This window comes from Dromaius novaehollandiae, chromosome Z (assembly GCF_036370855.1).
Source record: "Dromaius novaehollandiae isolate bDroNov1 chromosome Z, bDroNov1.hap1, whole genome shotgun sequence".
Classification (NCBI taxonomy): domain Eukaryota; kingdom Metazoa; phylum Chordata; class Aves; order Casuariiformes; family Dromaiidae; genus Dromaius; species Dromaius novaehollandiae.
Genome location: NC_088132.1, coordinates 36,830,332 through 36,842,940, shown reverse-complemented (window position 1 = coordinate 36,842,940; position 12,609 = coordinate 36,830,332). Strand labels below are relative to the sequence as shown.

General features: G+C 46.3%; 1 protein-coding gene across 6 annotated transcripts in view; it reads right to left on the bottom strand.

Annotated features, from left to right (window-relative positions):
- The window catches only part of MARCHF3 (membrane associated ring-CH-type finger 3), a 79,668-nt gene that overhangs the window by 4,301 nt on the left and 62,758 nt on the right, over positions 1-12,609 (bottom strand). For all 6 annotated transcript variants that reach the window (XM_064501946.1, XM_026115401.2, XM_026115399.2 and 3 more), the window contains exon 4: positions 3,368-3,577. In XM_064501946.1, the coding sequence (XP_064358016.1) occupies positions 3,368-3,577 (210 nt within the window). The remainder of the gene's footprint in view (positions 1-3,367; positions 3,578-12,609) is intronic.

Sequence of the window (12,609 nt, the reverse complement as noted above, 5' to 3'; positions counted from 1 at the left end):
CTCAGTTCAGTTTGTCATACATATATATGCATATTTTTATCTCTATACAGCTGTCTGCTGTTAGAGACAGAAACCTACATAGCTTTTGTTAGCAAAGCTGTTGCCCGTGGACGGCCCTTCTGACCGATGAATCAGTTCGCCCACCTTTCCACCTCCTCTGCGCCCCCGAAGAACAAGCAGTCTGCACCTCCCTTTCTGGGCAACACCCGAAACGTAAGAAGGTGGGAAATGCAGAAATCATGCGGTGGTGGTGGGGTGGGGGTGGGGGACACAGTCTGAGGAGACGAATGCCATCCACAGTGCAGGGCCTGCTGCAGCAAAGCCTGGGTGCGGGTTTAGTTTTCAAACAGCATCGGATGAGATGCTTTCAGAAACGGCCGCGTTGCTGAGCCCGGCTTGAACTGTTTGTTTGTTTAAGACATTTTCACAGGCTCCCTAGTTAAGTTTGACAGCTTGTTTACAACGGGCTCTTGCCTGGAGGCAGTTTCCAAGCGCTGTCAGCTGCTGAACTGCAGCGAGAGCCAGGGTTAGTCAGCCAGGGTTACTCGCCATAAGCTGGTGCTCGGGATACGAAACCCTCCCTCCTGAACAAGAGCCTGTTTTTACATCACTCCTTGGCACGCTCGGCTTCCTTGTCACCTCTTCAACAGCACAGCAAGGGTGGGCAGTGGCTGTCCGTCTAACTTACTGCATGTTTTGTGAATTCACTGGGGCAAGCCTTTGTTTTTAACCCAGACTTACTTTCTGTGGGAAGCCCGTTGTGCTCCAACTCCCCCAGTCAGTCCTGCAGAAGTCAGGATTAAGCAGGGTGCGAGTTTAAATTGTTTAAAACTTCAGTTTTAACTAAAAGTCTGCATTTGGGGGCTGAAGCGTTCTTGGGAATAGCAGCATTTTTCATGTATAGATCAGTTATAATGAATAAATACAGAGAAGAAGCAACAGTATGTTAGGGAGAACTTGGCTGTTTTATGAGAAGAAATAAAATAGCTTCTTTGCTAAAAATAGCATCGCTCCCATTTTCTGCTCACTGGGGTACTGTGGTGTGTAAACAACCCATATGCTAGCTTTTACCTTCAGAGACTATTAGCTGATTTATTGGAAGTAAAATGAAATTTTAGTTTTCTTAATTTTCCCAGGACCTAAAAGAGCATTATATCACGTTATGTGTAATGGCTCCCACAGCACTCAATATATTCCCTGCGCTGCCTCCACCAAGCTGTGCAGGATTCTCCTATTCCTTGAAGCAGGGCAATATTTCAGCCTTGAAAGCTGAATTCAGGGAAGGGGCTGCTGAAGCACCAGTGGGGTGAGCGCTTCTGCTCACGCCCCCTTCTCTGCTCTACCCCCAAGCTAACTCCCTGCTGAATGGGAAGGGGGGGGGGGGGGGATGATTTGCCCCAAGGCTTCCTGCCTTGCCCTTCCCTGAGCAGCCCCGTGCTTCATTAGCCCGTCCACCTCCTGCCGGCCTGAATAATGGATTAGAGTGGAATTACATCGTCCACAGCTCAATGGGCATGAGTGATACTGTATTTCAATTAAATCAACCGAGGTACGCATTTACACCAAGCTCACTATCAGCACATTGTCCGAATGCCAAATAGCTTCGGAAGGGCACACACATTTCTATGCTTCTGAAGAGGGAAAAGAGCTATAAAGTGAATAGAGGTGCTTCTCACCGTTATCACTGCAAGTGCAATGGCTGTTGCTAGTGACTACCCTTTACATGTTGCACAAAAAGTTGTAATGAATTGTAAAGATGTGTCCCCATGCCAGAATATAATTAAACCCAGCTATTCAGCCAAACTACCCCTTCCAACTGCCAACCGTAATGGTGCTTGTGAATTAAGCATAATAAAGAAATTGGGCAGCCTCTGGTTTTAAGGCAGTCACGTACTAAGGGGGTTTGAACAACCTTTGCTTGAGACCCTGAAGGACATGTCTACATGCATCATGCCCCAGGAAATCCAAGTGCCACCTCACTGCTGAAGTAAGTGGCCATCCTGTTAAAAAGGAAGTGAAGCTGCTTTTCACAAAAAGGGAAGCAGAAGCAAAACAAACAAAAAAGCAACAGCAACCAAAAAGTACCCAAAAACCTGCAGGAGACCTGAGGCAAGATTTCTGAGCTTTCCCTATTTTTGTGCGCTGCTAAAATTAGCCCTAAGTCCTCTATAGATGAGACAGGGTTTTGCTATTACAAAAGAAGTGAATGAGACTGTAACTTCTATAGCTTTCTTGGAGCTAGTTTTGGGGTTTTTTTCTCTCTTCTTCCCCTTGTTTTTTCCCAGGCTCACTGTGGGCTCAGTGCAGGGGTTTCTTGCTCTGGGGCAGCTATGCCAATGCAAGTCTTAGCATATTATTTCCTAATGAAGCAATCAAAACCTGCCGGAAGGGGTCGGCCTGCCGCCCCCAGGCAGCGTGCGGTGGGCCCCATCCGCTCGCGGGGTCAGTGCCCCACCAGCGCCGCAGGCAGGGTGGCCTTGCCCCGTTTGGGGCAGCACAGGCTGCAACGCCCGTTCCTCCTCGCACCGGCACGGCTTTGCACAACTGCCCAGGCATCGCTGCGCTACTGCGAGCGCTCCCTGTCCACAACAGCCTTTCCGTTCTCCTCCCTCGCCAGCGCTAGTGGTGTTAAGCGTTAAACTTGTGGGAACTCGGGGTTTTTGATGAACAAACAGCTGGACCATGGCTTGATAAACAGTGTTTACTCTTAAGCTGGATCAGTGCTCAGCACACGAACGACAGCACACCTGGGTGCACGGTGGGAATAACACAGCTATTTCATCTGGACAGCTGCTGAAGGAAAGAGGAGTTATATTTCTGCAGACCTGGGTGCAAAGTGTGTTCTGCCATGGCTTTCCCACAGAATCACAAGCACCAGGAATATGGAAAATGAACCCTGAGAAAGAGATTTACACCCAAATTCAGCATTTTTGAAATTGTTAGACTTAAATTAGCCAGATGTTGGATTGGAATAAAATACAAATCCTCTGTGGGAGCCAGGTTATTCACGTAAGGCTTTTTCCTGCCCTGCACCCTCACCTTTTGCACAATAACTCCCGTAACATGTCTTGAACTCCTCTTCTCCGGGTTACCTCCTGGCTCCTTCCTGCAATTCCCTCAGGTACTTTGCCTTTGGGGTCCATGATTCCCAAATCCCAACTGTCTTTCTGGATTTCCAGAGAGCTTAACTGGTGCGGAACCAAGAGGTTTCTTGCAGATGTAACTTAAAAATTAGGATGGACCATAAATTTAAGTGACAATTGCTATATAGTGGTCCACCTACAGTGCTCTGTAGCAGACGTGTAATTCATTTTCTGATTTATTCCCTCCCTTCTTCCTGAGAGTTAAAAAGAAAACCAATACTTACTAGGGTCCAAAAGAGGTAAATAGTGAAGAGTGCGACAGTGAGTGCAATGAGGCCAACGGCTTCTAGCCTACTACTAAAGTGCAGGTGGTCCACCGCTCCCCGCAGACACAGCCAGCCGGAGATGGTCGCCAGCGGCGTTATGAACAAGAAGCACACCATGTCTCCAAAGAGAGTCCGTTTCTCGTGCTGGGGGCCCGGGTTCCTCAGCCACTGCAGGCGAAACGGAGACAGAGCAAGCGTCAGCGAGGGGGCCACCTCCCCGCGGGAGCAAGCTGCACCGTGCGGCCTTGCAGCAGACCGCGCGCCGGCTGCGCCTCCGGCTGTCACCGGCAACCCTCCCTTCTGCTGCTGCTGTGCGAACCCTCGGCCAGTTGTAGCTCCGGCGGCATTTATCTGGCACCAGTAAAAGCTGCCTGGAGAAGGGGAAGCGTTTCACTGGAAAGGGCTGGCACGGCACAAGCCCTTCAGCTGCTGCAGCATTTCAGACGCTCCCTTCCCGTGGACAGAACCGTGTGCTCTTCTGCCAGCTCAAGAGTGCAGAAAATACATTTGTTCACATTTTATACCCTATTTTAAGATTTTCTTTTTTACATGTCACTTACAACACTGGCAAAAGTCCTTTCTAACATGCCTTCAGCTATCTGCCTGCAAGCGGCTTTGGATGCATACATGGTTACTTTTATGATGAGGATATTAATCTTGCAGAACAGCGTGCCTGAAAGTCAACTGCTGAAGTGAAGGTTGATTGAGCAGCTAGCAGGCCCGCATGCCCATGTTTCTATAAACAGGAATTTAGATAGCAGAGGTGAAAGAAGTTCAGCCTACAACAGTACACTGAGACCTTTTAATAAAAAACCTCATCACTCAAGTCAATGTTTAAACAGGAAAACTACCAAGCCCAGCAACTTTGCCAATGTAAGCTGTAGGAGTCGGTCAAAACCACGCTTTGTGACTGCTGCAGCATCGCTGTGTTTTCTTTCTTTTTTTTTTTTTTAACTCTCTGTGAGTACAGCCACATGCATAGTATTGCCTAGGACAGCACATATTTCTGTTGTCGAGGCATCTGGAAGCCCCAACCAGACTGGGAGCTATACCTATTACTCCAGCGACTGAGGACAAACATTACCACCTACAGCACAGGACGGTGCTGAGCCTGAAGAGGTCACAGTCCAGGCAGAGGAGTCAAAGCCGGGCACGGGAAACGGGGGCTGAGTGCTCTGCCGGCCCTCAGGCTGCCCGAGCGCTGGGAGCCAGGAGCAGGACGGGCCACTGATTCCCAGCCTGGCGTTTCCCTCCCAGGCCCCTGGCTCCGCTGAGGCAATGCCAAAAGCAAGAAAAGTCATGCTCCTCCTGCGTGCTATGCTTAGTATCTGTCATTGAAAATAAAACCGTGGCAGCTCTATGCCAAACAGACCTTGATAAGACTCATGCACTCATACACCCTTAATCTGCAATAGCGCTTTTTCTGCTACAGCGGACTCACTTTTACAAGGGAGCTGGCAGTCCTGCATGTGGTTTCAGTGCCACGTATCCCTGGGCCAGCGGTGAATGGGTTGTTTCAACCCTCTCATTCCTCCCAATAGATTAAGTGGCAGTAGAAGTTTGGTTTTTTTTTCCCCTAGCTCCACAAAATATGGTTGGGGAGGCAACTCTTCATCCCTTCATTTCCAGCCACTTCAGTTTTTCTTCCTTCCTCCCTACAGAATTACAGCAATGACCAGGGGAACAGCAGGACTCAACAGCTTTGAAAAGCGAAGGCAAGGCTAAGAGCCTTGTGCAAGGTGAGGAACGTTTCCCATCTAGCTCTTCTATCCTTCCGTTATTTTCAAAACTTGCCTCATCTTTTTTCACTTTTCCTGCTCTACTGAAACAAATACAGCATTTATCTATCCATCTTAATCTGGGGTGAAACAACTGTCAAGAAACCGAGTGCAACCAGGAACAAGCAGTCACTTGTTCTCATCTGGCACTAGCAGAAGGACACAGATCAGCAGACAAGTTTGCTTCAGCCTCACCTTCCCTTAGATGGAAATAACAAACTGCCTGCTTCACAGGGTTTTTTGCAAGGTTTAATTGCAACAGGGTAACTCGACAGCCTAAGATCTATTTTTAGGTATGATTCAGGAATTTAGGAGAACAGAAAAATATAAATGATTTTTATGTAGAATGCAGGTTCTAAGTTACTTAAGTACTTTTAAAACCCTGTGACAGTGCAAAGTGCTTCATAACTACTATGTGCTACTACAAGGTACTTCAGCAAGAGGTTGTAAGGCAAGATGCTAGTTAAAGAGGGAGATGCAATACTGGTTTGCCTTCCTCCTTTCAAGTAGTGTCTTAGCCTCAAGATTATTTAAAATGCCAGAATACTGGGGCAGAGCTTAGACAAAATAAGGAGGCTTAAATTGCATTTGAACAGGTTTTTAAGTTATTGTGACTTTATAGAGAACATTTTGAAGTCACGTGCGCAAGGCTCACACCACTTTCTTCTGGAGGTTTTATTCCATTTACTTAAAAACGCTCCCAAGGGTGCGTGTGTAGCAGTTCCGGGGTGTATTTGGTTGCTTCTAGACATGACTGATTGCAACCTTCACCCCGTTCAATTTCCATGAATCCCTGTAATGAGAGACCTCCGGGAAAACAAGAGGAATGGAAAGTGCCTGGTAGCCGGGATTTTGCTTTTAAAGGTGACTGTCAAAAGGTTTTGTGGAAAGTATTTGCTTAAAAGGTGACCTGCAAGCGAATTGCTGAGCACCTGCACTTCTCCCTGATCTCAACGGGAATCGCAGGTGTTCACCACGTTCCCAGGGAAGACCCTAAAATGCTAAATATCTCCGTATCTCAGCACCAGCGGGGACCGTCCCCCCTTTAAATGGGCAGTGAGGAACACACTGCACTGTCTCCAACTCCATTTACTGGAGCAATTCAGGTATTAGGTGAGGCCAGGATCGATAAGAGCAGTATTAAATAATAGATTAAAAAAAAAAAAAAACCAAAAAACACTCCACAGTCCACCTTAGAAGCTGGGGAAATATCATTAGCTAGCTCTGAAACTGAAGTCAAAAGCAATGAATAAGTAATTTCAATGGCTATATGGATTTCAGTCACAGCGCGTATTTTTCTCCTGAAGTAGCACACGTTTCTAAATATGCTTCTGTTCAGGCTCCAAGTTTCAGTCTTTGGCTTTGAAAGGTGCACTGTCAACTTACTTTAGAGCTAACAAGCCAGGTCAGCAACTCCTTGTGTGAAACTGAAGCCCACAGCGTGACCCCCCGCCAGTGCTGAGCGGAGGGATGAGCGGGGCGCTGCGGCAGGGACTACAGCGCTGGGACAGACTGAGTGTCAGGCCGGGAGCGCTGCGTGAGCGGGGGGAGAGCGGGTCTGAGCCCCGACGCACCGGCAAACCCTCCCCTGAGATCGCCGGCGACGGTCTCCTGCTCCCAGAAAGGATCGCTTCAGCTGAAACAGAGAGAGGGACCAGGAAAACTGAGAGCCCCCATCACCAAGGGAGACTACAAGAGTTTGACGCCTTTATCCCTGCAAAACCATCCTCTATAAATACATCATGGGGCTGGCCAAGAGAGGGGAGACCTGGAGGGGGGCATCGGTGAAGGAGAAGTGCTACTTAAGCTAATGGATAACGCTGGCTCAAGAACAAATGGATTATAATTGGCTGCAAATAAATTGAAGGTAAGAAGCAGAAAAAAATTCTCAGCCGTCAGAGAGGATCCAGTTCTAGAGCAGCCTCCCAAGAGGCGTAGCATAGGCAAAGCTCCCCAAAGCTGATGCAGTTTTAACAAGGAGCTTGCTTACGCTTTGAAAGGGATTTTGACATCCTGCATCTGACACAAGCAAGCGCTGTTACAGCATCCGAGGCTCCCATGTCTCACTCAGTGACACACAGCACACCCAGAAGGATTTGTTGCACTTACTTCACAAAGCGGAGCTGAATTTAAACGCTTAGCTACCTCGGAAAGATTAAACTGAACTTTTGATCTTCATCAGAGGGTCTCCACACATATTTCAACTGCAGGCAAACTCCAGCACTCAGGAATTTAAGGTGGATTTGCGACAGTCCCTGGAGGACTTTTGCTCTATCAGCCAATTAATGGAGTGCAGCAATACGTATCTGAATCTAATATAATTCCACTCCAAAGCTTAAGCTGAAATTTAGAAACTGCACACATCGCCAGATCTCCAAAACTGCCCAAAATCCCCTTTCACTGTGAATACACCGAGATGTTTATTTGACGTCGTCAAATAATCTGAAACTTCAAACCCCAGGGACAACGCAGTGGGCTCAGTTTCCTTTCAACTGGCTGGCGTCCTCGTGTCTCAGCGACCCCAACAGCTCGGAGAGCTGCTCCTCTGAGCAGCGAGGACGCTGTGCCATGTGCTGCAAATGTCAAGTCTCACCTGAAGAAGTGAATAATCCCAACAAGCAGCACCTGGGCACCGGCACGCCTTAGAGATCCTTTCCCTGGGAACGTCTCCAACTAAATAAAAAGAACTGCCAGCAGAAAACCACTGTAAAAACACCTCCAAATTTATGAACTCCAATGTACTTATTTCACTCTTGCCAAAGGCTAAATCCTGGAAGCACTTACCTCATAGGTCTAACTTCCATTAGATGACTCACAAAAGCTAAATAACGTGTGTGCATAGTATTTTCCAGGTCACATCCTAAGGCCGCTACCAGTTTCTGCTGGAAAGCCCTTTTTTAATTCTATACATTTTGCTTGGAAAATTGATTTTACATAACTATTGCTTGAGTTATACCAGCAGCAAAGAAGATTCTGCAGACTATGAAGAAAATGCCTCACGCTGCTTTTTAGTTAAGGTGTTTAAATAGTTGCCCCATAAGAAATGGGGGAGGCGGGTGGTACAGACAGGCAGGAATTGTCTTCCCTAAATTTATTTTCCTTTGAACTAAAAATAGCTTATTACACATCAAACTTTTATCAGTTCATTTCATTCTTTTCATGCCGATAGCTCTGCAGCGATGCTTGATGAAAACACTCGGTAAACAAGCAAAACTGCGAGCAAATATTATTGTTTCTGGTTTCGTTCCTCAGTGACCTATGGGTGCTTTTTGCCTTCGGCTTTAAGGGAGGAAAAACGGATGCTGGCTATGTTTTTGAGAGCATTTCTCTTGGATGAATAACGTCTTTTTCAGACAAACCGTTTATTCACCGAAGGAGAAAAGGAAATCTGAACAGATAGTTTTGATCAAATACTTTCTTATTTGAAACATTTACTTTAACCTTTTTGCAGCGAAATGTTTTGAGACTGTTTACCCATATACAATTCAAAATTAAAGCCTCCCACAACAGAGTAGTAGGTATGTTTGTTTTCAGGGCAATGAAACATTTTGGTTGACTCAAAACTTTTCTAGGTTGATGGTTTTCCAGGGAAAACAAACATTTCACAGTTACTTTCAGCTGACTTGAAAAAATGTTCAGTTTTGGGGGTTTTGGTAGATCAAAAATTCAGTTATTGGCACAGTGTTACTGTCTTCCATGGGCTGCTTTTAGAAAGGGCAGAGTGAAGCTAACCAAGGTCTTCCAAGATGTCTATCTGACAGCAGAAGATTTGAGCTCTGTAGTTGTATTACGCTGGAGTGATGGTATCTTCATAACCAGGTCTGCGCTTCACCCTTACTTTAAGTAAGGTCGCAGGAATGTTTTAATTGTTGACGCCTGCATGAGCCAGAGCTACTTTTTGAAATGGCACAAGAATTTCACTCACTTGTCTTTAAAAGCAGAGAGAACAGGTTTGTTTACTATGAGGGCAGTGTAGGATACCACTTTTTAGATGTTTTTTGTTTTGTAAGACGAATAAACTGCAGTGCGGGCAGTAACCAACCTTTGGCTGTAACCGAGTGAGAGAGCAGGGTACTGCAGGCTCTGCTGCTATGAGACCGCTGCTGGTTCTGCAGCCCACCCAGACCTTGGGTACCTCGCCAGAGCGGAGAATGGGGCTCTGATACGCAGCACTCGGCCAAGCTGCAGTATCGCAGGGGCTGCTAGGGTTCTGGATTATAAAATTTTAACGTTTAAAAACAGGATTGATAATTATCTGATAGTGAGAACAAACAACACATGTTGCTAAGTTGCGCTATAAAATCTATGAAATTTCTTGCAGCCCCAAATAAATAATATTGTACCCTCTGGCATTATCCTGGCTTATTACTGTTCAATTTTCCTATTACCCACTTTTAGCTTATCTTTCAGGTGATACTTGTAATGAGTAAAAGATTTCAAGATGTGTCAAGAAAAAAGATTTGCTGGTACTTTGGGAGAAACAATATTTCCTTTTATCTGAACGTTTGGCAAAGCCACTGTTCTATTTTGGATGCTGCTATTCCCACTTAGGCAGAAAAAAGTAAGCATTCAGGAAAATCACTGAACAAAAATCATGTTTTGCATTTTAAATCAAAAGCAAGACAGACTTGCTATTTGCAACACTTATTCATAACATCACAAAAGTCCTGATTTAAAAGCTCAGATGTGTGGAAAATAAAGGGATAGTTGATAAAAGCTTGGTAGCCCTCCCAAAAGACAAAAATACAATACAACTTTTCACCTTAGCACCTATTTTCCTGGAGAAAGAAGCCTTTGACACCAGGTGATAGGAAATGCTACCAGCGGGACAGAGCTGATAACGAGGCAGCTGAGAACTGTGTTACAGAATCAGGATCTCCAAAGGAAAGGCATCGATACCATTATTTAAAACATAAATAACTGTACCTTGAAAACCTACAGTATCTTCCCTCCAGCTTACTGGTCCTTAAAGAAGAGCATTTGGCCTCTTCCATAGCAGCCTTACTGATTGTTCAATTTCTTTCTTTGGGGAACATTCCTCAAGTTTTTTTTCCTCCTTGATCGTTGGCCCTTTAAATTCAGGAAGGAGGGGTACAGCTGCAATGCTCTGATGCCCCAGGCTCTTCTCTGGTAAGGAGATTTTGCCTTTCTTCCTCAAGTTGTTATTTTTATTTGGTTTATTTGTCTGCGTTTTCACTCTTAACGCTTTGAGAAAGACTTGTGCTTGTTGGGAAAGGTCAAGGACTAGAGCAAAACTTTTCTGTGAAGCTAAAAGAACCATTTTGCTTCTTTTTAAAGGCGTGCAAACAGCTTGTTCGGGTCTCTGCACTGTTCCCTGTTGGGAACGAATGGGGTCTGGTACTCTCAGGGTAAAACGCTGGAGTCTTGAGCAGGTTATGTTTTCAAAACCGTATGTGCAGTGGGGTTAATTATTATTTCTTTTTGTACTACTTTCTTTAAAACTCAAACATATTTCTCCTGGAACGCTACCCGGCTGCTTTAAACTCTCCCTGGGTAACTTGGGTCTTCAGGGGGCACCTGCCAGGGGCAGCCCTGGTCCCGTGGACAGCGAGGGACCCTCCGCCGGCGTTGGGCATCGCGCGGGCGGCCTTCTCGGTGTACCCGAATTATCGCTTGTTGGTGTGGTTCACTTTATTTCCTGGATGCTTTCTCTGTTGCCAGTTCTTCTCTGTGCTCCGCTCTCACCTTTGAAACAAGCGCCGACACCCTCGCGGCAGCGGGTCACCACGCCGCCTGCCCCTGCCCTGGCGTGCCGTGCTGCTGCAGCGCCTCCGGACTCCTGGTGCCGAGCGCGCTCCTCCGATCGGTGACTGTGCAAAGCCACTGCTTGTCTTCCGGCCCAAGAGCGATCCTTCCGCAAACCGTGTGCAGCAGATCTGCAGTCTTGTTGTTCTGGTAATTTAATGCTAACAATTCACTGCACTGGGCAGTGGAGAGGAAAAGTAAGCTCAAAAAAAAAAAAAAATTGTATCTGGTTGTTTTCTAGCAACACTTTACCGGGCTTAAGTACTTTGCCGTGCCATGTTTTGAGTCTATTTCTACACTAAGCCAAATGGAAGCAAGATAGATGCAATATGGAAATTAAAATGGTGAAGATGATCTATTAAGCTTCTCTAATCTCCATGTTGAAACACAGCAGAAGTATCTACACTAATAATGTCACACATCTCTAGGGTCACAGAAGCTGTGAATTGGCTGTGTCAAAAAGAAGCTTATATAAAAGAGAAGTCTATAAAGTCACTAACTTCTGCAGTTTAGTTTCACTGGGTTTGTTTTGAGATCCTTCCAGGTTTATCGCAGAGAACATCACCTCTACACATATTATAGGTTTTTTTTTTTTTTTTTTTTTTTTTTCCCTTCCAGTGTCCAGAGTTTCTGCTACATCAGCTTGGTTGGTCTGTGTCAAATGTAGCTAGGATCTCACTGGCAGTGGCGTGATTAGGACACTTTAAAAAGTAGGGCTGCTTACCAGTAGCTGCTTTTCTTTGGGATTTGTTATTGCTAGGCACACTCACAACAGGAGATATCAGTGTTCCCAAGCCCTTGTGCTATAGACCTCTTATTTCCAGCAGTAAGCACGGGGATGCTGTGCATTTAGCATGTGGTAGAAGAGGTGGGATCAGATCTGGCGTGTATCAAGGTGCTCTTTCTGAACCGAACTTCATAATGTCGTGAGCCCTGCGGCTGAGGGGAAGGTGTGTGGACTAGGAATGTGCATGTGCACAACATACTTTGTATTACTGGCAAATAACCCTTCTTAAGTGATTGTAATGCTGTGGGTCACTCCAAGCAAGCCCCTTTCCAGAAGAAGGAGCTCTGAAATCAACGGAAAAGGGGCCGCACTTGCTCTGCTGATGCCTGCTAAGTGCCTCAGTAGCACCATGGTGTCTAGCAGAAATGTGACTCCAAATGGCCACTCCAAAGGTGCTACAGAAAGCTCATGCTCTAGTAGATTATCTTTGATCGATGTTGGTGGTTTCATTTTTCTCAGTGCCAGAACTTGCTGGGGGCCCTCCAGCAGGGAGAGGAGCAGAGAGAGAATGTATAGCCCCCCCCCCCCACACACACAAATGCTTTTTATAGCACATCCCATCTCTTATTGCTTTACAACAGTCGATCAAGTTCTCCCCAGGGCTGCTGCTGTGAGCAAGTTCATGAGTGGCTGAGAAATGAGGAAGTCTCAGGTCCTGTGGAGAGCATCCGTCCAGCCACTAAGCACAAGTCCCACTGAAAGCAGGGTCATCTGGCAGGAGCACAGCAGCTCGTGGTTAGCTTGGTCCCTAGGCAAGGCAACCAAATTAGGGCATTACATGCTGGACGTCAGGTGGGGCACAGGGGACTCCTGCACTCTCTCTGCACTTATCTGTAGTGCATTAGCCACTCATCAAACTAGTCTGCGAA